The 20,348-nt window shown below is 40.5% G+C and overlaps 3 protein-coding genes across 8 annotated transcripts; 2 read left to right on the top strand and 1 right to left on the bottom strand.

Moving 5' to 3' along the window:
* The first annotated feature begins 523 nt into the window (after positions 1-523).
* si:ch211-107m4.1 (heterogeneous nuclear ribonucleoprotein U-like protein 2) lies at positions 524-6,177 on the top strand. Its single transcript, XM_044205348.1, has 11 exons — positions 524-1,246; positions 1,919-1,995; positions 2,183-2,425; positions 2,558-2,670; positions 2,834-3,100; positions 3,372-3,494; positions 3,659-3,760; positions 3,959-4,127; positions 4,645-4,872; positions 4,954-5,006; positions 5,725-6,177. The coding sequence occupies exons 1-11, from the start codon at positions 696-698 to the stop codon at positions 5,797-5,799; spliced, it is 2,001 nt and encodes a 666-aa protein (XP_044061283.1). The 5' UTR covers positions 524-695; the 3' UTR covers positions 5,800-6,177.
* Positions 6,025-14,556, bottom strand: nudt22 (nudix (nucleoside diphosphate linked moiety X)-type motif 22). Of its 5 annotated transcripts, none has more exons than XM_044205353.1 (7): positions 14,532-14,556; positions 10,046-10,183; positions 8,520-9,243; positions 8,326-8,445; positions 7,019-7,116; positions 6,566-6,659; positions 6,025-6,372 (listed from the first exon to the last, which is right to left on the bottom strand). In XM_044205353.1, exons 2-7 carry the CDS (start codon positions 10,132-10,134, stop codon positions 6,211-6,213), a joined length of 1,287 nt encoding a protein of 428 aa, XP_044061288.1. In that variant the 5' UTR covers positions 10,135-10,183; positions 14,532-14,556; the 3' UTR covers positions 6,025-6,210. The 5 variants fall into 5 exon arrangements, with proteins under 5 accessions (XP_044061288.1, XP_044061285.1, XP_044061286.1 ...); XM_044205350.1 differs by lacking the exon at positions 14,532-14,556 and adding an exon at positions 13,261-13,416; XM_044205351.1 differs by lacking the exon at positions 14,532-14,556 and adding an exon at positions 10,798-11,495.
* On the top strand, positions 13,945-19,081 carry dnajc4 (DnaJ (Hsp40) homolog, subfamily C, member 4). 2 transcript variants are annotated; one of them, XM_044205355.1, is made up of 8 exons: positions 13,966-14,038; positions 14,556-14,617; positions 15,346-15,449; positions 15,583-15,673; positions 16,288-16,460; positions 17,036-17,203; positions 17,638-17,724; positions 17,862-19,081. In XM_044205355.1, exons 3-8 carry the CDS (start codon positions 15,358-15,360, stop codon positions 17,956-17,958), a joined length of 708 nt encoding a protein of 235 aa, XP_044061290.1. In that variant the 5' UTR covers positions 13,966-14,038; positions 14,556-14,617; positions 15,346-15,357; the 3' UTR covers positions 17,959-19,081. The 2 variants fall into 2 exon arrangements, with proteins under 2 accessions (XP_044061291.1, XP_044061290.1); XM_044205356.1 differs by lacking the exon at positions 15,583-15,673 and having other exon boundaries at positions 13,945-14,038.
* Positions 19,082-20,348: the final 1,267 nt, after the last annotated feature.

Raw genomic sequence — 20,348 nt, forward strand, 5'->3', positions numbered from 1 at the left:
ATTCACAAGCTACCCAGCAGTAATTAAAACTAGCTCCACCTTTACCAGCTGCAACATTAAAGCGATGCACACATTAATGCATCAATAATTATAATTGAATAATATCATATACATTATTCTGAAATGGGCCATTCTGCATAATGAGTACTTTTACTTTTGGTACTTTAAACATATTTTGATGCAAGTACTTTTGTACTTGCATCAAAATAATAATAAATAAATAAATAATAAATCAAACTTTTTACTTCTACTGTGGTATTGGTACTTTTAATTAATAAACATTTACATTACTTTACATTAAACTAGTCTTTACTGCTATTTCAAGCTGAACTATAAATGTGGTTATAGTGTTCACTGTTGTACTCTACTGTACTGGAGTGAAATGGGTAAAGCCCTTTGTTAAACCTAGAAAAATGTGGACCATCCCTGTGTAAACACCAGATGTAGTACCTTTTCTAATCGTTTGCAGTAATCGTGGCAGTAAAGACTCCTGCTGGTGTCTAATCTGCCAAATATAGGATACAGAAGAAGTAAAGAGCCAATCACAAACCAGGGCTCCATATTGAACCGATGATTTGCTTCAAACCACTACTCTTTTTATAGTTTAGTTTTTACAGTTTACTTTGGGTTTGGTTCCCCTAAAGAAGCCGCAACTCGAATAAGAAGACAAGTGACTTTATACTCACTTGCTAACAATGAAGCTAACGGACATCAAAAAGTTAAAAGTGCCCGAGCTGCGGTCCAGACTTAATGAACTTGGGTTGGACGGCAGGGGACTGAAGGCTGAGCTGGTAGGCAGGCTGTGGTCTGCATTAGAGGCAGGACAAAGTGGAAAAGACGGTGAGGAAACGCCAAAACTACTAAACGACAGCTCACTGACACTTTCGGTACAGACGAAGACAGTGGACGTCCGCGCTCCGTCCTCATCACCACCGACAGAAGCTGGTGTTACTGCGCCATGTAAACTAGACTGTACCAGACATTACACAGACTCCGCCACACAGACAGAGACTCATACTGGTCTGCCAGAGACTCATACTGGTCTGCCAACACCACAGCAAGGCTCTGAGCTTATTTCAGACTGTGTACCAGAGTACCAAGCGGAGGAGGGAGAGGCTGAGATGCAGCAGGGAGATGCAGAGGGAGATGCAGAGGATCCCGGGGAGGACAGCGGGGCTCAGGCATCACACGAGATGGACCGAGGAAGAGCTTTCTACGAGTTCAAAGAGGAGATACGATACAAAAGGTAATGCGAGCTAGATTGTAGTTAGCAGTTTTGAAAAGGAGCATCCACAGATGAGATGAAGTCGTTTAAAGGCTTCAGGATAATACTTTTTAACAGGTGTTTCAGTGTTTTATGGGTTTTAAGAGGGGGTTTGTGTTATGGACGTGGGTGGGTATAGGTATATATTTGAGGATCAAGCTATAAATAAAATATATTAAAAACACAAAAGGTTAAGCCTAGGCTTACTGATGTTCACGCCTCCTAAAAGTTTCCCATAATGTATGAATATAGCTTTACTCATAGATTTAGATTGGAGAAAAAGGCCACTCTGCAGCTTCTCACTGGACTTTAAAATGTAAAATGGGGCAATTGTTTAGGCCTTTTAAAAAACATAAATCTACTCACATGATAGGAAGATGTGTCTATATGTTTGCAAACCACACTTTTTATTAGGTTTCATTGGCTTTATATATGTATATCTCTTAGCTACACCAGTTTCAGAACATAAGAAGAAGGTAGAAAATATGTCTGAATGTGCACAATCAGACATGATGGGAAACAACATTTAAAAGGGTTTTGGATGAAAAATAGTGAAACTTGGACTTTAAAAATCTCTTTAGGGATTGTTTAAATCTGGCCTTTTATGAAAACGGTGTTATAAAACAGCATGCGTCTCTATCTCTTCTCTACCAGAGCCAAATCACCACAACCTCCAGTGGACAGAGAGGTGACAGAGGAGGAAGATGAAGATAAAGTCAGACTAGATCCATGTAAGTCTTTGGACAACACTCACCACCTTTCTGGTGAAGGAACACACAAACCTCGTTTATATTTTAAACTATGATTTGTTAATTTTGTCAAGAAAATCATCCCAGAAGATTCAGTTTCTTGAAATAAAAGTCATAAGAGCCAGTGCAGAGGCATCTGAATCCCTGACTTTCCTTGTTGTTTGCACAGATGACAGTCACCTCCACTTTGAGGTGGGTCCTGATTGTTCATGCGGCCAGCCGCGGTTCTGGGCTCGATTCCCCTTGCTGTGGTCAGGCTGCAGGCTCACCCACGGGGTGCTGCAGGGCAGGGTGGGCTTTGAGGTGAGGCTGGAGAGGAAGTTGTTGACTGCACAGCTGGAGGAACAAGAAGACATGGATCCTTACGGCCTGAGAGTAGGCTGGTCAGTGGCCAGCACCTCTCTACTGCTGGGTAAGGATTAGGGTCCTGTCAGCCTTTTCCCAGGAGAATTAATTTAAACAGAGGCACCTTTTCTGGAGAACTGCTTATTCTTAAGATCCCTTGCTTCTTTCTCCCTCTGGCTTTCTATGTGTCTTATACCAGGTGAAGATGAATTCTCTTTTGCTTATGATGGGCGCGGTAAAAAAGTGTCAGGAGGGAAGGAGGAAGAGTTTGGAGAACCCTTCTCAGAGGGGGATATCATTGGCTGTTACGCTGTGAGTGACACTTTTCTCTTCAATTCTTTCTCTATTCGCAGTCTTTGAAACTTCACTGTCTTGCTGTTGTCTTGTCACATCTAGTTTTGGTAGAGTTAGAGGACCTTGCATTTTTTCTAATTTCAGCTGTGTTTGTGTCTTGTTTACATGTACACACCGACAGTCTTTCTTCACAGATGGCGCTGTTGAGGTCTCTTTCCATAAGAACGGTCGTTTCATGGGTGTGGCCTTCTCCATGGGCGCCTCTGTGCTTCTGGGTCGTGCTCTGTTCCCTCACGTCCTCTGTAAGAGCTGTTCAGTCAGATTCCACCTGGACCCCACAGCTTCTCCCTGGTACCCCGGCCCTCCAGGCTTCACACCGCTGGCAGCTCTTTCTGCTGGGCAGAGGGTGCGCACCACATTGGCTCCTACCTTCAGAGCGCAGTGTGAGGTGAGAGACAGCAGCTGGGTTTCCTTCCAAAGTATCTGAATGTGTTTAATGGAAAGGCTGAATGCAGAATTCACATTATCACAAGGGATTTTTATGCTTCCCTGTGGTGGAAAGGTTTGTTGTTGATAAAGACATTTTGGTTAAAAAAAAGACATTTGAGGAATACATGAATGTGTAGGGTAAAAAGAACATCTTTGTTTATTTTCAGTCAGGATATAAAAGTAGTCATTACAAGTTGTTACATTTTAATCTTTAGGCTCTCTCTCCCCAGGTGTTGTTGATGGTTGGTCTTCCTGGTTCTGGGAAGAGCCACTGGGCCCGGACTCACATGCAGCAGCATCCAGAGAAACAGTACAGGCTGTTGGGCACGGAGGAGCTGCTTGCATGTATGATTGTCAGTCAAACCTCCAGTCTTCACCCTCGCGTTTTCTATTCACATTCAGAGATGATGATCAATTTCTGAGCTACTGATCCACTGATGTGTGTGTGTGTGTGTGTGTGTGTGTGTGTGTGTGTGTGTGTGTGTGTGTGTGTGTGTGTGTGTGTGTGTGTGTATAGAGTGGTGGACAGAGGGACAGCAGGCTGCAGCAGGCCTCTCAGTGTCTAACTGATCTGATCAAGATGGCTGCTCAGACTCCCGGCAACTATATTCTCGACCAGGTAACTCTTCACTACTAAACACATATCGATTTAACGCTGAAAACCCTGTTAAGTGAAGTATATATTAACCTATTATTATTATTATTATTATTATTTATTCATTGAAGCACTGAAACATGCTTGTATCAGTACTTGAACATCATATTCAACCTCCTCCTTTCTCTTGCCCTACTCTCTTTGTCATCTCTCTGTTTCTAGTGCAACATCCTCTTCTCTGCACGGCGTCACAAGCTGCAGCTGTTTACAGGCTTCAGGTGCCGGGTGGTGGTGGTCTTTCCCTCAGAAGACGAGTGGAAAAGAAGACTGACCGAGCACCAGACGAATGACGGGGAGCAGATCCCCGAGACCGCCCTGCTCAAACTCCAAGGTCTGACTTGTGCACATTTTATAGGAAGAATAACATCTCAGTGATCAATAAAAGGATACCTCAGTGATGTGGGTTAAACCGGTGTTGGCAGTCGATCTGAAAGGCATTTCTATTAGAGAGGGAATATAATAATATTTACGTTTAAACATCATTCTCTCTTTGGGAGTCATTTAACCCACTCTCCAAACAAAGAAAGCAAGATAGAAATCAGGGGAAAGAACCAAAACTGACTCTTTATTATGTACTTCTGTCATGTAATTCTGTGTAATTCAGTGGTTTAACTGATGTGCATTAGCCCGATAATCGGACTGAAATGCAATTTTTTGTTCTCTATTCTATTTGAATTGCTAAAAAATTGCTGAAAGAGTGTGTGGGCAGCCATTTAACCAGGCTTGAAGTGTATGGAACTACACAACAGACTGGAGCCTCTACTAATGCTGACAATTATAATTAACCTGGGACAGCAGAGTCATTTCTGTCATGCTTCAACAACTTAAACTTTCCCTCCTTTCTCCAGTGAGCTGTAGTCTTCCAGAGCAGCAGAGTGACCTGCTGGAGGAACTGCAGTTTGTTGAGCTGCCTCAGGAACAGGCACAGACGCTCCTGCAGGAGTATAAAGGCGAGGCTCGCAGACTGCTGCCCCCCATCCCCAAACAGGTGAAGAAGAAACCCCGACCTCACAAGAACAGACCCCACCCTCACGGCCCGCCACCCTCACATAGGAGCCAGTGGACTGGACTTAATGGTCAGCGTGAGAAATGACAGGCAGTATTTTGGGAGGTTTGATATTTTAAGATGTTAGTCGATTTCATTATTGTCTTTGTAGGGTGGAACGACATGAGACTCAACATGCAGCCATGGAGGCAGCAGCCAAGATATGTGAGTGCCATGCAGCTGAGAAATCCCACACAACAAACCAAACACAAACCTCATTGTAACATCATTTGGGGCTGTTTTCTTTGTCATTAGCTTAGCTGCAGTTTGAGGGCTGTCTTGAACAAAATCACCTGGTCTCTTAAACCGTGTCGCTGTGTCCTGTAGAAACTTATACCTGCTGTAGACATGGTTTAAAGGGAGGTATAAAGTCATAGAATACAGGATAAGGGCCGATTTGTTACACTCAAATACATTTTATTTAAGTTTGTGTATCACCATGTATGATCTTATGAAGGAAACACTATCAAGTGTCAAACTAATGTTATATTACATTTGAAAAGGGTCACAGCTGTCTCAGTTAATTTCTTTACTTCAGAAAAGAAAGTTAATGATTATCTGACAAGCTGAAGAGGCCAATTCATAGAAACTGTGATTTAATCAGTGCAGTTTGTCAGTAATGTAGGCAGGTGAGACACGTGAACTGTTCACTCACCTGAGGCTATACTTTATTCAGTTTTAGCTGAGCTCATTTTGACAGATTACATTTAGCATGTGCTGTAGCTGCTTTTTAAACTGCTGAAAGTTTTTTTTTTTTTTAACCCCTTGAATCCAAACCGCAGCTAAGCTAGTCAGATGCTAAGTAACACAACAACAGCCACCTTAAGTTGATTTCATAGAGTAAACAAAATCACATTGTCCTTTTGTGTTGTTTACATTTCAGTGGAACATGGCTAAACAGGACCAGGGCTGCTACTACAGAGACTTTGGTTACAGCAGTTATGACGGTTACTGGTGAAGAAACCTGGAGCGAGAAGAAACAGATGCTGCTGCTGCTCGATCTGTGTTTACAAGGACAACAATTATACTGTCTTTTTTTATTTAAAAAACTAAACTAACTACATCAGCAAGTACTATGATACAGAGAACTACAGACTACAGTGTGTGTTGCACTCGCTGCTTCGGCCAATCAAAGATAATCAGTGTTGTAGTATTTAAAATCATTTTAACGCTAAAAACCAGGTCATTTTTTAGGATTTTTATTCAAAATATTTTTTTTAAAATTGCGTCATGTTTTTACTGTACAGTGTACAAATGATTAAAAATATACAGTATTTTGCACAGTTATGGTCAGAGAGTGCTTAAAGTCAAAGAGTAATAAATCCCTGAACTTTGATGAAATGTTTCTCTTTGTGTATTATACATTTGATCATGCGGATCCATTTTCTGATGCGATGAGCTGAGTGTCATGTCGTCTGTTCGGGCCTCGCTCTCCATCAGGCTCCACTGTCTGATAAAGCAGCACGGCTCCTTTAGCTGAAGGACACAGCTCCAACCACAGAGGGCTGTTTCTGTCCAGCTGCAACACCTCCTACAAATTTCAGGGACAACAAAATGCAGTCTTAGCAATATGTTTTTCAAATGTCTCTATGGTGATTATATATTTACCTTGAACCTCATCATTTGAACTTGTGTATCTACATCTTGTTATTTACTGTACAAGAAAGCTCATTCTGGAGTTGCTATGCAGACAATTATACGTCTGTAACTATAGATTACTTAACTGTTCTGCTGAGGAAGATGATATCTGTGGACTCGTGGGCCTCTGCTCCTCCTTTCCAGTACAACTTTCTGACTTCATCAGACGTCAAAGAGCAACTAAGGGCACAGGTCACAGATATAACTCTACATCGCATCTTTATAAAGCCATTCTAGCACTCATTATCTCAGATCACAACACATATCTGCTGTCTGTCCCTAATGGACCTATGTTTAGGATTCTTTTGTCAGTTTTGTATTATCTGCAACTGTTTATGCTGCCGTCTTGGCCTGGTAGCCCTTGCAAATATTGGTTTTCAACGTCAACTGGACATATCCTGGTTAAATAAAGGTTAAATAAAATTAAAAAAACCCATTATGTTGAATGATAAACTGTCATAATAACCTTGAGAACCACTGCTTGATGAGAAAACAGTGCTACAGTCTATTTCGGGGATTAACGCTGAATGAATGAGTACCTGACGTAGAACTCAGCACTGGGTCTGCCGGCGCTGGTGTGATTCAGAGCGACGCCCATCAGGACAGGCTCTCCGAGGGAACTCAGAGGAATATTCACCTGCAGACAGACACAGGCAGGACGGGATGAAGGAAGGGAAATGTTCGACGCTTTTAGTTTGGAAAGAATTTGTGTGAAAAGTGAATGTGACAGATTTTAGTGTCTCTGCGCTCATGTTAAAATGCTGACTGAGCTTGTCGAGATATTTGAAATGTGAATATTGTTTAATGTTTTCTTTGAATTAATAAAAAAAAATGGTTGATTTATTAATGTTACAGAGCATAACGTAGATAATGGCAGAGGTATATGTGGTGAGAGCGCTGAAATGATTGATGGTTGACTCTTAAAAATATCTGGGTACAGAACTCAACAAAGTAAAATATCAACACAGAGATGATCAATAAAGCCAGTATGTCATGAATATATGAATCTGACAATTTTGGACTTTGGCTCCCTACAATTTTAACTTTGAACTAAATAACTAACTAAAATGCTTCCTGATGAATTTGAAAGATGTTAAAACCATTAAATATTCTACACACAGAAGTTTGAAGCGCCGTCATCATCATCTTTGAAAACATTATTAGTTTTCAGTCAGTACAATAACAGTCTTGGTTGTTTTATTGATCTTTTAATGAGTCTTTTGAGCTTTTCTTTTATTTATAGATTTCTTAGTTTATCACTGTAGGACAGAAACAGCCTGACCTTTAACCTGTTCAAACTGGTGCTGAAACAATTAATCGATTAGTTGATCAACACAAAATTAATTGTCCACAATTTTGATAATAAATGAATCTAATTCATTTATTAACTAAATTAAATTAAAAAAAAATAGAAAAATTTGCTGTTTCCAGCTTCCCAAATGTGAGGATTTGATGCTTTTCTTTGTCTTTTCTGATAGTAAACTGAATATCATGTTAAAAAACTAATGATTAGAAGACTATGGGAACTTGTGATTGACATTTTTTACTATCTTCTGATATTTTATAGACTAACCAGTTAATCAAAAAATAATCAACATATTAATTGATTACAGAAATTATCATTAATTTCAGCCATAGTTTAGTATGGGAAAAAGAGGGACTTACCAACAAATCAAAAGGAAATATTAGAGCATATGAAGCTCTGCACTTTTGTTTTTATTCTAATGAGTCATCATTAGCAGCACCTCACACACACAAAAAAGAGTTATATCAATGAAGTGACTACGGTGTAAACATCAACTTCACATACAATAACAAGTTTACAGTGGTATGAAGAGAAACCCACCTCGTCTCTGATCTCAGCGCACACAGACGAGAACAGCTCTGAGACGACGGGCCTCTGCTGCATCATGTCCACACTGATCTGCTCCTCACACACTGCCTGGCCCAGATGCTCACACACCACCTGCGGAGAGCAGCGATGGTGTAAATAACACATCAAGCATATTGGCGACACTTAATTCACTTTATTTACTGCACCTTGGGCTCTGGGTGACCTCCGGGGATGTCCAGGAGCCCCCCTGCCTCCGCCACCCTCTGGCTCCTCCTGATCAACACCACCTGGCCGTCAGCTGTACACAGGACGGCACCCACACCCAGAGGCTGAGCCAGCAGCGCCAGAGGATCACCAAACTCCACCTCTCCACGCCGACGTAGCTCTGCCACTCGACACGACCAGTTTGTTCCCAGGTAGTCCCTGTAGCAAGTCAGGCCTAGTCTCAGAGTGAGGAGCGGCCCAGTCTCTTGCTCATCTGTGTTTTTGTGTGAAGGAAGTTCAGCTGTGGAGGCCTGAGATTCTCTGCAGTCACAAGTGGAGGAAGCTCGTGACCACGCACCGGCTGTCTGGTTGATGACACTATCTACATTTTCTGCCTGCTTCACGGGTCTGTTTCTTTCGTCCAGACTGTTCTGAGCAATGTCATGCAAAGAATCGCTGCTACACAAATTCTCCTCCTGTCTGCTGTTTAATTCCCCTTCCTGATCCTCTGCGCGGTCTAAGACAGGGACGTGGGGTCCAGGAGCCCCCCTGCAGGGTGGGCGTTTAGGAGGAAGACAGGAGGATGAGGCATGCATAGGAGAGGCCAAGCAGAAGGAGTGCAGTCTGAATTTGGACCCGTTGAAAAGCCACGGCTCCTTGGACACCCGCTCGGTCCACACCGCCTCTATTTCACGCTCCAGAGCCGGATCTGTCCGCCTGTTAAATCTGGGAGGAGAGAGAGAAGTAAAACAACACTTTCAGGATACTACAAGTACATTTTGCACGTTGTCAAACTACTATATTAAAAGGATGAGGCTGGTGTTATTGTATATTTTTCTTATTGTCAACATCTCCCATAAAGAGACTTTCCTACCAAGCCCACTGGTTCCTACTGAAAATGTAATTCTTTAAAATGAATCACAAATATAAGGTTTCATTTTTAAAGAAGGCTACAAAGGCTGAAACAGCTGGTCACCTGGCAAACCTTACTCAGTGCATTTATTGGGGACTATTTTCAGACACAAATGTGGTACATTTGTGTATTTGAGGTAGCAGTATGGTGTTTGTGGGATTGACTCAAAATAAAACTATTGTGCTGATGTTCATTGTAATAAGGAAACATGTCACCTGGTGCAACAGTGCATCTGTTTTTAATAGTTTTGGGACAACAATGGGACAACTTTGGCACAGAGGAATAAGATATATCAGGCTTTGGATACACAGACAATATTTGCTGGTTTTGGTCTTTTCATGGGAGTTGTTGACAATAAGAAAACATCTCCAGACTTTTCTTTGATTGTTTCTTTGAATGTACTGTACATAGAGCATGATGAGTGTCACCTTGGTAAAGTCTTATTCATTGAGTGTCAATCAAATCATAGGGATTTTGATTCCAACAGCTGTGGCAAGTTAAACTACTGTCCATCCCAATATCTGCATCACATGTTTGAGCCGTTTTGTTGTTCAGTAGAAAGGCATTTTAAACATGTAACTCTATGGTTCAGAGGCCTGATTTATGTGTTCCTACCTTTCAGAGAGCTCCACTTGTACTTGAGGCTCCAGCAGGCCTCTCCAGGCTGCACAGTGCAGCAGCACAGACACCTCGGAGTCCATCATCTCGCACTGTGGATTATGGAAGTCGTCACTTCTCTTCACTCCTGCGGTTCTGTAGTCCACACATAGAAAGATCAATATTAACTGTTAATATTTCTATGAAGGAAACAAAATGCACAGGAAGGAAACAGAAGCTATAAACGTGTTATGAAAACATTTAAATGCAGTAAGTAACTGTCAGTCTCCCTCCACACCAAGAACACACACATTCAGAGATCAGAGTTACATTTTTCAGTATGTGGGTCATGGATTAATTTAAACTTATGTTTGTTTATTTCTGTACAGTATTATCAAAGAAAATACAGTGAGCCCCAGAACTGTTGTTGAGCACTGTTTGCAGTTATTTACACTGTTGAATTTAATTACAGGTGCTGAAAATATTTATCAAATAACTCCTGAAATGTTTAATGGTAGAACATTTGTTCGAAGCAAACGTAAACGACGTATGTCCACATTTACCAATTTTCAGGAACTATCACATATTTAACCCTTTTATGTACACAAAAGTATTTTTAAAAGAAACAGAGTCATAGTCCTCCCACACAGGTGTTTTCACTTCATCTACCTGATTGAAGCTCTTCTCACTACTGTTCGGATGTGTACAAATTGTCCTTGACTGACATCATCTTTACTCCCCTGTCAGCTTTGTCATCTGTAAAAACTTACATCTTTACCGTTGTACATGGAGTTTGGTGACAACATGTAATTACCAGCAGAGGTCTAATCAGAATAACTGAAAACACCTGTGTGGGTGTGCCAGGCCTTTAAAAGTACCTGTTGGTATCAGGAGGAGACTAGCCCAGATATTGGTCAAAGACAATAAAAATCACTGGTATCGGCCTTTCATGGAGAGTGGAGGATGTCAAGTAATATTTCAGTCAACAGTGATGGCCACTTCTGTTTTCTGGCAGTTTTGCTTCCAACACAGTTTGTCCATGGAAGAAGGTTTTTTTTTTTTTTTTTTTTTACTTGCCATGGATGTGATTTGTTTAAACAGTAAGTGAACACTATCACAAAGGGCAGACAACTGCTGCTGCTGTGCTGTCCCAAATTGTGCCTTTGGCCACACCCCAGTCTGATGTCACAGCAGGTGTTTTGCCTCTTGACAAATTTTATGTGATTTTATGTGTGCAGTAAAAGTCCAAGAAGCCTGCGTGTTATTAATAAATCTGTAATACTTTTGTTCAGAAGTGCTGAATTAAATGTAGATGATATAGTGCAATATGTTACAGTACAATAATAAATAAATGCAATGTCCAAAAATCCTAGATATAAAATATTAATGTACCTTATTGGTGTAGTTTAGTGGGCTCATGTTTTTAAACTTAATGGTTGTTATTTACATTTCATATGGTCGCAATGTGATGTGATATTCATTAAATTAGCCTATTACTTTTATTACATTATTACTTTGTATTATCGGGTTTCTTCTTTCTAGTGTACGTCCAATAGGAAATTCTGTGTCAGCATTAATAACTTCATGTCATCCTGTTCCCATATCAAGTACGGTGTGCCTCAAGGTTCAATTCTGGGACCAATACTGTTCTCCTTATACATGCTTCCTGTGGGTGATGTCATCCGCAGACATGGTATTTCTTTTCATTGTTATGCGGATGACACACAGTTGTACCTCCCTGTCAAGCCCACTGACCTTAGTACACTTAGGACTGCCTGTCTGACATAAAAAACTGGATGTCGATAAATTTTCTTCAGCTCAACTCAAATAAAACTGAAATCCTTGTTATTGGGCCCCAACACATCACTAAACAAATACTGCCATCTACTGGTAACCTGTCACAACATATCAAGCCTTGTTTGATAGCAATTTATGTTTTGAGCAACATATCACTAAGCTTGTCCAATCATGTTTCTATCACCTCAGAAACATTGCAAAAATACGATCTATTTTAAATCTTAGTGATGCAGAAACTGTTGTACATGCTTTTATCTCCTCACGCCTCGATTATTGTAACAGCCTGTTCACTTGTCTTAATCAAAAAACTTTGACACGACTGCAGACTGTACAAAACTCAGCTGCTAGGCTGTTAACCAGGACCAAGAGGTATGACCACATAACACCTGTTTTAGCCTCTTTACATTGGCTCCCTGTTGGTTTTAGGATTGATTTTAAGATCTCGTTGATTACTTTTAAGGCTCTTCGTGGCCTGGCTCCAGACTATATTTTAGACCTTGTAATCCCTTATGAACCTTCACGTAGTTTGAGATCTTCGGGCAGGGGTCTTATGTCTGTTCCTGAGTCCAGGATGAAAACTAAGGGGGACAGAGCTTTTGCTATCAGGGCCCCGAGGCTCTGGAACAACTTGCCCGAAGAAATGAGGTTGTCTGAGTCAGTGTCTTCGTTTAAGTCTCTTCTCAAAACACATTTTTATCTGAAAGCAGATCCTGATTTTACCTGAACTGGCTGTTTATTTTATTGCTTATTTTATTGCTTTTGTGTATTTTATGTATTTTATTTCTTAATATTTCGTCATTCACTGTGGTATTTTATTTATCTTGTGAAGCACTTTGTACTTTGTTTTGATAAGTGCTCTAAAAATAAAGTTTTATTATTATTATTACGTCACCATATTTATTTCTGAAGCATCAGGCTTCGGACGTCATCGGTCACGTGATAGTCTTAATTTGCCACAAGCCTCTTCCGACACAGTTTGTACTGAAACAGTGAACTTCCCAGGAGTGAAACAAACTCCTGTATCTCTACTGTTTATTTTACCTTAATACTAAAAAATATATATATTGAATAGATCATAAAGCTTTTTGAAAGTTGGTATATTGCGAACTAGAACTGTGAAAGAGCCCAAATGAGACGAAAATCAAATAAGAGACACATCACTTCAGATGGGTTGCAAGCTAGAGAACAGCAGCAGATTTGTCTGTGTTAATGCTATCACTGTGATTTACTTGAGTTAGATTAAATGTTGTAAACTGTTCCGACTGTTAACAGGTCAAAGTAACTGTCTACTTTAGTTGCATTTCATCCTGGAGCTGAGCACAGACAGAATGACCATAAACTAAGTGCAAATCACTGATTACTATGTACAATGATTATGCCTATAACTATCATATCTGTCAAATTTGGGTCCAAACGTTGTAAGAGTTTGATCTTACCTTCCTGGGTGGAAGTGTACGCTTAAGAGCGGAGCGTAGTTTTCTTCCTCTTTTTATGACGGATGGTAAAATATGTTCATCATCACCACACATTGACTAAGAGTCCGAACTGCAGGTCTGAATATGTCATCAGAAATATTTTACTGACAGCTGTGTAAAATGTGAATGATTGTGCATATTTTTAAACTGTGCATTTGATATGTCGTATTCAACACGTACTGGATAGTTTTAGGACATTGCATAAATCCTGCATTAGGTGATCACGGCAACAACAGGGTTAAAATCCGGAGGAAACATGCGCGTGCAGGGGCGTGTTTGTGTTGTGTTGAGCTGCCTTGAATCAACGACAACTTCCGGTCATGATAAAACAAATATATCCTGGGCAATGCGTCGCAAGTTGTAGTTAAATTGCACTATAAAGAAAAGAAGCACTGTAAAAAAAAATACTGTATGTAAGAAATACTATTTTGCCAAATAAAGTGCCGTGATTGTTTATCCATATAAATTACACTTTAATAGAATGTAGGTTTAAAAAAGGTCATAATTACATTTTTATAATTAATTGTGTTGTCTGCTCTGTGAAATATTATATTGTAACAAACAGCACGTTTCCCTACAGTCTGTATGAGGCAATGTCGCTCAAATGTCCTCTAGTGGTGAGAAAACTGGCGCTTTATTTTGAAGGAAACATCTTCGGTTTCCGGTTTTACGCTAGCTAGCTTGACTCAGCTGAGTTTACGTAACGGCACATCTGCTGTTATGAAACTGAGTTCTGCTGGTATGTCACTTTTCTTTGTTTAAGTGCTGGCGTTATACTGGTTCCAGTTTTGTAACATTGTTTAACGTTTGTTCTTCATATTTCACAGAATCCCGCTAGCTAAATTAGATCATTATTAGCAGGCTAACAGTAGCACAGACTGGCTGTCAGGCACTTAACATTAAAGCTAACTCCGGACTAGCGTTAGCTCTGCTGTTCAGGTAGCAGAAGTGTCCCTACTGGAAACTCATTGGCACTGTCTGCTTTTTATCTGACAGTTTATTCCATATAATGATTCATGTGCAAACCAGTGTAGCTGGTGGTGTAGATCAAGTAACTCAGTCATTTGTAATTCAAAGTATGTCAAACTAACTCAGAGTGCACAGGGTCAGCACGCCCCCAAGAACAAAGCTGCATGAAGTTGTATGTCTCAGCTGATAATAAGAGAGGTCGTAGGACAAACTGGTAGTGTTGGTTGGTTAGTGTTAAAGTCCTTTAAAAGTATTTCACTCACCTCGTCCCCTGTTGCTCTCCTTAGTCAGGTCACGTGTCACAGACAGATGAGGGGACGGTTGCTGACAGCATCACTTTCACTGAAAGGTAAAGACAGATCTGTCTAATAGCCACGTTTTCCATCAACAGTGTATCTCTTTTATTTTAAACTCTAAGCTAAATGGTTGGGATGATAGTATACAGGATCAGGATCTTTCAATGACATATGCAATAGGTTACACCCTTACAGGCACATGTATAGTCTTTTTTTCTTTATTTTTACGTGTATTACCCATATTGCTCATATGGTAGTCCTAAGGTAAAGGTCAGATAGTCCTTACAATTTATTTAATTGCCAATTGAAGTCCAGATGTGCGTTGGAGGATTTGCCTTCAGCCATATCTGGATTTTGCCCAACTATAATGTGACAACAGAACCATCTATACCAACTTCTATGCCAAATAATTTAATTATCTCTTTGGCGATTTTCCCAATGTGGCCAAATTTAAGGTCAAGTCTAGAAAATATGAAAATAATCAGCCATTTTTTAAGCACGCAGCCTCCAGTGTTGGTTTTGACCACCTCCTTTTGTATAAATTTTACCTTCAGAGTCATAAAATACCAGATTGTGTCCTTCCAACAGAAGTAGATTTATAAACTCAAAGTGCAACATAAACATGTTTAATATGCTGTGAGGCTTGGGTCTGGAGTCTGCCCACTTTAGACGTTGATATTTTGGTTTCACATGTCTCCCTGCTTCTCCTGTAATGGTCTTTGTATCATTGCTGATGTTAACATCTGTCCTGTCTGCACATGTCCTCTGTGTGGAACCCCAGAAATCTTCCATCATGCAGTTGGAGGCGCAGCTGCGTCTATGTCAGAGTTGTCTTTGGTGCTGCAAGAGTGGGCTGCGTCTGCTCTCCCAGAGCTATGTACACAGGTAGACTCTGAGTGTGTGTGTGTTTAATTTAATCACAATAACTGAAAACAACTTAGTGATTGTGTTTATGTACTCTGCTTTGTACAGGTCTGAATGCCTGTTTGGTTTTGAGTTCTTTCCTTTCTCACCACAGAAAAGCTATGAACTACTACGACCTCCTGGGAGTCAAATCAGATGCCTCCTTGGAGGAAATTAAAAATGCATTTTTTGACAAATCTAAGAAGGTAGGGACCCCATTTGTTAACAAGCTGTGCAGTTAAAGAAAATGTCTGGCCACATGAGGGCAGCCTTTCACAACTTAGTTTCTGCTTTTTAACTGTTCCCACAGTGGGCTTCCTAACTGTTTGTTTTCATGTTGTGGCTCCCAGTGTAAATAAGGATGTGCGTGTATATTTACCTTGTGGTTTGGCATAATTAAGGGGTAGAATACAACTCACCCTTTAGAGAGAAAAAAGCATGGTTGTAAGTGCAAACCATACATATGCATGCATTTGTTTAACAGAGAAAGTAAGAACATTTTTGTGTGTTAATGCAAGTATACATGTCCAGATAAGCACATGCCTGCACCAGAATATCTCTTGGTTGATTGGTTGGTTTGGTCAGTAAGACCTCAGAATCAGAAATACTTTATTGATCCCCGAGGGGAAACTCTCTCATTACAGCTGCTCACTATCACGTCAGTGCACACAGGAATAGAAGTAATAATAGAATAGAAATAGAAATAATAATAAATAAGTCTGCAACGAGACAATTATTTCTAGTAAGAAATAAGAGATGTGCAAATCAAAATATAATACAGCTAAGACTCATTATTGTAACTGACCCACTTGTCCTGCAGCTGCACCCAGACAGCGACCCATCCAACCCAGCGCTGCACAGCCAGTTCGTAAAGCTGAACGAGGCCTACCGAGTGCTGAGCAAAGACCTGAGCAGGAAGGAGTACGACTTCAAAATCAGGCATGCTTACAGTGGGGACCAGGCCTTCAGATCTACCTCCAGCTACAGAGCCAGGTGAAGATACACACAATCTGTCAGTTTGTGCCTATTAGTCTTACGTAATCCGACCTTCCTTCACACTCTTTAACACCGTTAGTGTGGGGGGAAAAAGACATTTGGCTGATTGACATATAGCGTCGATACTAAAACTATGGCCTTGTTGGGTAGCTTCTAATTGGACATACTATTCTTGTGAAGACTGAACAACTGAAACCCCAAGCACGGCAGTGACGCTGAATGAAAAAGTTATCTCTGTACTTTCCCAAAGAAGGAAAACTACCGATGGTGCTTTCGACATTGTTTCTGCACAAAGCACGACCCAGTCTTATCATCTCAAGTTTTCCTAGTTTTTAAGAAAAACAGAAAATCAGTGCGTTTACTGTCTTCCAACAGCCAAGGGGTAGTCAGAATTAGAAAAACTTTCTTGTCCATCACAATTTGATGGAAATGTACTACTTCATAATTGTCCGTCCCTTAGATTTGCCTCATTTATGCTTCAGTTCAATCTGTTTTTAACGTTTGTACCTTCTGTCCCATCTCTGTTTTTGATGTCACCAATCACGATCCTTCTTCGACTACTTCGCCATCAGTACGGATACCCAGGAGAGCATGCGGTACTGGGAGCAGTTTCGTCAGTCTCATGCACAGGAGTCGACGCCGGAGGAGTGGCAGAGGAGGAGGAGGAGGAACTTCCGCCTGGTGGGCTACTGCGTCATCGCTATAGTGCTCAGCGTCGGAGCCCACGTAGTCTTCTTCAGGTGAAAAATCGGAACATGATACTTACTGTGTGGCTTGTTTGTTTTTTAGTGATCAACTTTTTTTCCATCACTTTATGTTCAGAAAGACACTTTTTTTAAAGGGAAATCATTAAGCATTTAAAAGGTGAATGTTTGAAAGAAAGTTTTCTTTGCTGCACATTCACATCCAGATGAATGGGATTGTTTGTTGACATGTCTCTGTGCCTTGTGTCTTGGCACAACCTCATGGCATGTGGCCTTGAATTTGTTTTCGCACACTGACTCGGTGCCACTTTTGTTTGTGCAGATTCACTTCTTTGTGACGTGAAGAGTTGTTATAACAGCTGTACAAACTCATAAATACAACTGAGCACACAAGAGTGCCTGCTGAGCGACAAGTTTTTAGGTTAAGCAAAGTTATTCTGTGAACTCAAGTGTTTCTCCGACTCTTTTAGGAAACTGGAAGAAGTTCACAATAACTTCATGGACGAGAAAGATCGAGTCATCACAGAAATTTACAATGAATCCAAAGAGAGGGCCAGGTGAGTGCAAGAAGTCCCTTAAATGAGTTTTTCTTCAGTTTGATGGCACGTTTGGCTGGTAACGGTAAATTTGTTTGTGCTTTGTGATGCTTGAACACGGGGCTGAGTCTGAAGGTGTCTTCTGTGCTGTTTCACAGGATCAACGGTTTTAAGAAACAGACAGAAATCCTGCGGCAGAAACATGCTGAGTTTCTGGAGAAATACAAAATCCACAACAGTGGAGAGGACAAGTAGCAGAGTCTCCAGCTGTGCTCAGTGATGATGGAGTTTGAACTGCCAGCAGGTGGAAGATTGGCGGCAGACTGAATGTGGTACAAGTTTTAGGATTTTAAAGTTTTTCTTGACCTATTTAAACTAAACATGTTGATGTACCCGGGTTTGTCTTCAGCATCACAACTGAGGACCTGAAGACGCACCGAACATGTGTGTGTTTACGTGGGAGGGTTTCATCTGGTCATACGAGTGTTTCTTCAGGACCAAGCTGATCTGTAGATCAGAAATCAGAATAGATCTGAATCAGACTGGACTGGCCCGTTGAAGCGTGTATAGTTGGTAGAATATTTGAAGTGATGTGGCCGTCAGAAGGATCCAGCTACAGTACGTACACAAACCTCTCGGAGCCATAACGAACACCGCAAACCTCTATTGAACTCACTCAACTCAGCCTCAGTTCTGTGTTTGCGGTTCACAGCATGCGGCGCTCACAGATAACAGTGAATCAACGCCGTCAAGACGAGACAGACTAACTGTAATGCCAAGATGTTTCTTGCTGAAACTTAAATTGATTAAAATCATATCTCTCAGGTTGCATAAGAGGACGCTGTGTAATGTTCTCTCAGGTTTGATGAGCCTCTTCAGGGGGATGATTGAGGAGTTTGCAGTATAACAAAGTTAATAGTTTCAGTAATAATGGTTTTCCAAGTGTTTGAAACGTGCTACTATGCCTGTTTGCTCTTCACAGTTATGGATCTTAACTCCTCATTGTTCCCTCTGTTGAGCCTGTGTGTTACTGTAGAAATGCAACTCTGGCATTTCCAGCCAGCGTATAATAAAAGGTCGTCCATTCGTTAGAAATGGAATCTAAAAAAGATCATTATTATGATTTGAAAAGACTGGCACTGAGTAATTTATTCAAATTATTGTAATGATATTGAGACTATGAAAATGTGCATATTGAATGGAAAGATGGTTCATAATTACGGTTGAAAGTTCAACCTCCAGAGACAACATTTACCATTCTGCCTCTCAGTTTTTAGATATTAGAGATCCTTGTTGTTTTTCTGTTTTTGACTGCCTTACCACTTCCCCGAAGGGATGTCAGAGAGAAATGATTAAAAGATCAACTTTTTCTCATCAATCATTACTTCCCGTTTGTTCAGTCTCTCAATCACACATGCTTTGGTTCAGACTGCAGACACTGCGTTTCAAAAATTCTGAATTCCTTGCTCGTATTTTTTCTTATTTCCTATAAATTAAAAGATTTAAAAGATTATTTTGTAAAAAAAATTTAAAAGACCTGTTAAAAGTTTATAAACCATTTTAGTGATAATCTTTATACAGCGAATTTCATTTTCACTGATTGGCCAAGTTAGCAAGAGGCTTAGACATCCAGATGTAGATGGTTGCCATTTAATGAGCAACCACACAGACGAGTCAGTACTGTAATTAGATGATTATTTTTATTTGCTTTACTTCAGAACTCAGAAGTTTATTTTCCATTATCTCCGTGGTCAAAATGTCTTAAAATGAACTGCTCTTTTAAACGTCTTATCTCACATTTGGAGCTGCAGATGTGATTAATTGAAAACTGGCCTCACAGATACAGCACAAGGCATGTTTATTTACATATTTACATTCACATGAAAGTTATGAAACAATTCATAAGAACATCCTGGGTACACAACATTTGTTTGCTGGTGACATCATGGAAAAGAGGCTTGGTTTCTAGTTGTTGTTTTTTTTTAAAGAATACTTACACGAGTATGAACTGAACTTTTGAATTCCCAGAACTATGTGAGGTGTGTTTTAAGAAAAGATATTGCCTCTTTCCCCCGCTGTCTTCTTGTCACCAGCGGCCCCTGATAACACATCCGTGCATAGCTTACAGACACCCTCACCCTCATGTGGCATGTGAGTGCCACTGTCATAACCCAAACACACCATAATGACTGAGAGTCTGGTGTCGGCATACACACACACACACACACACAGTGTCATGGGAGAGGCAGCTACAGCGCTACACAGGAGAAAAGTTTTAAATGACTTTCATCTTTAGCTTAATGAGCTGTCAGATCTGGGTGTCAGATCATGCACTGAAATAATAATCTGTGTGTCTGACATGCCCTCTGATTTATTGTTTGGAAAACAAGAGATAGTGATATGGAGTGGAAAAATAAATCACTGATAACAAATTGACCCTCAGACTTTTACACCATACTGCTTTATTTGATGTGATTCTGTCCTGAAAAAACATTTGAGATAATTGGATGAGTTGATAGGGCGACGTGACACAGTCTAACTTACACAATCTGGCAGTGTGTTCACATTTAGTGTCAAAATAGAATGTAAATATAATATTTCCCCACCAGGGGATGTAGCTAGGATGTTAGAAATACCACAATGAC

The sequence above is a fragment of the Siniperca chuatsi genome, linkage group LG8 (genome assembly GCF_020085105.1).
Source record: "Siniperca chuatsi isolate FFG_IHB_CAS linkage group LG8, ASM2008510v1, whole genome shotgun sequence".
Lineage (NCBI taxonomy): Eukaryota > Metazoa > Chordata > Actinopteri > Centrarchiformes > Sinipercidae > Siniperca > Siniperca chuatsi.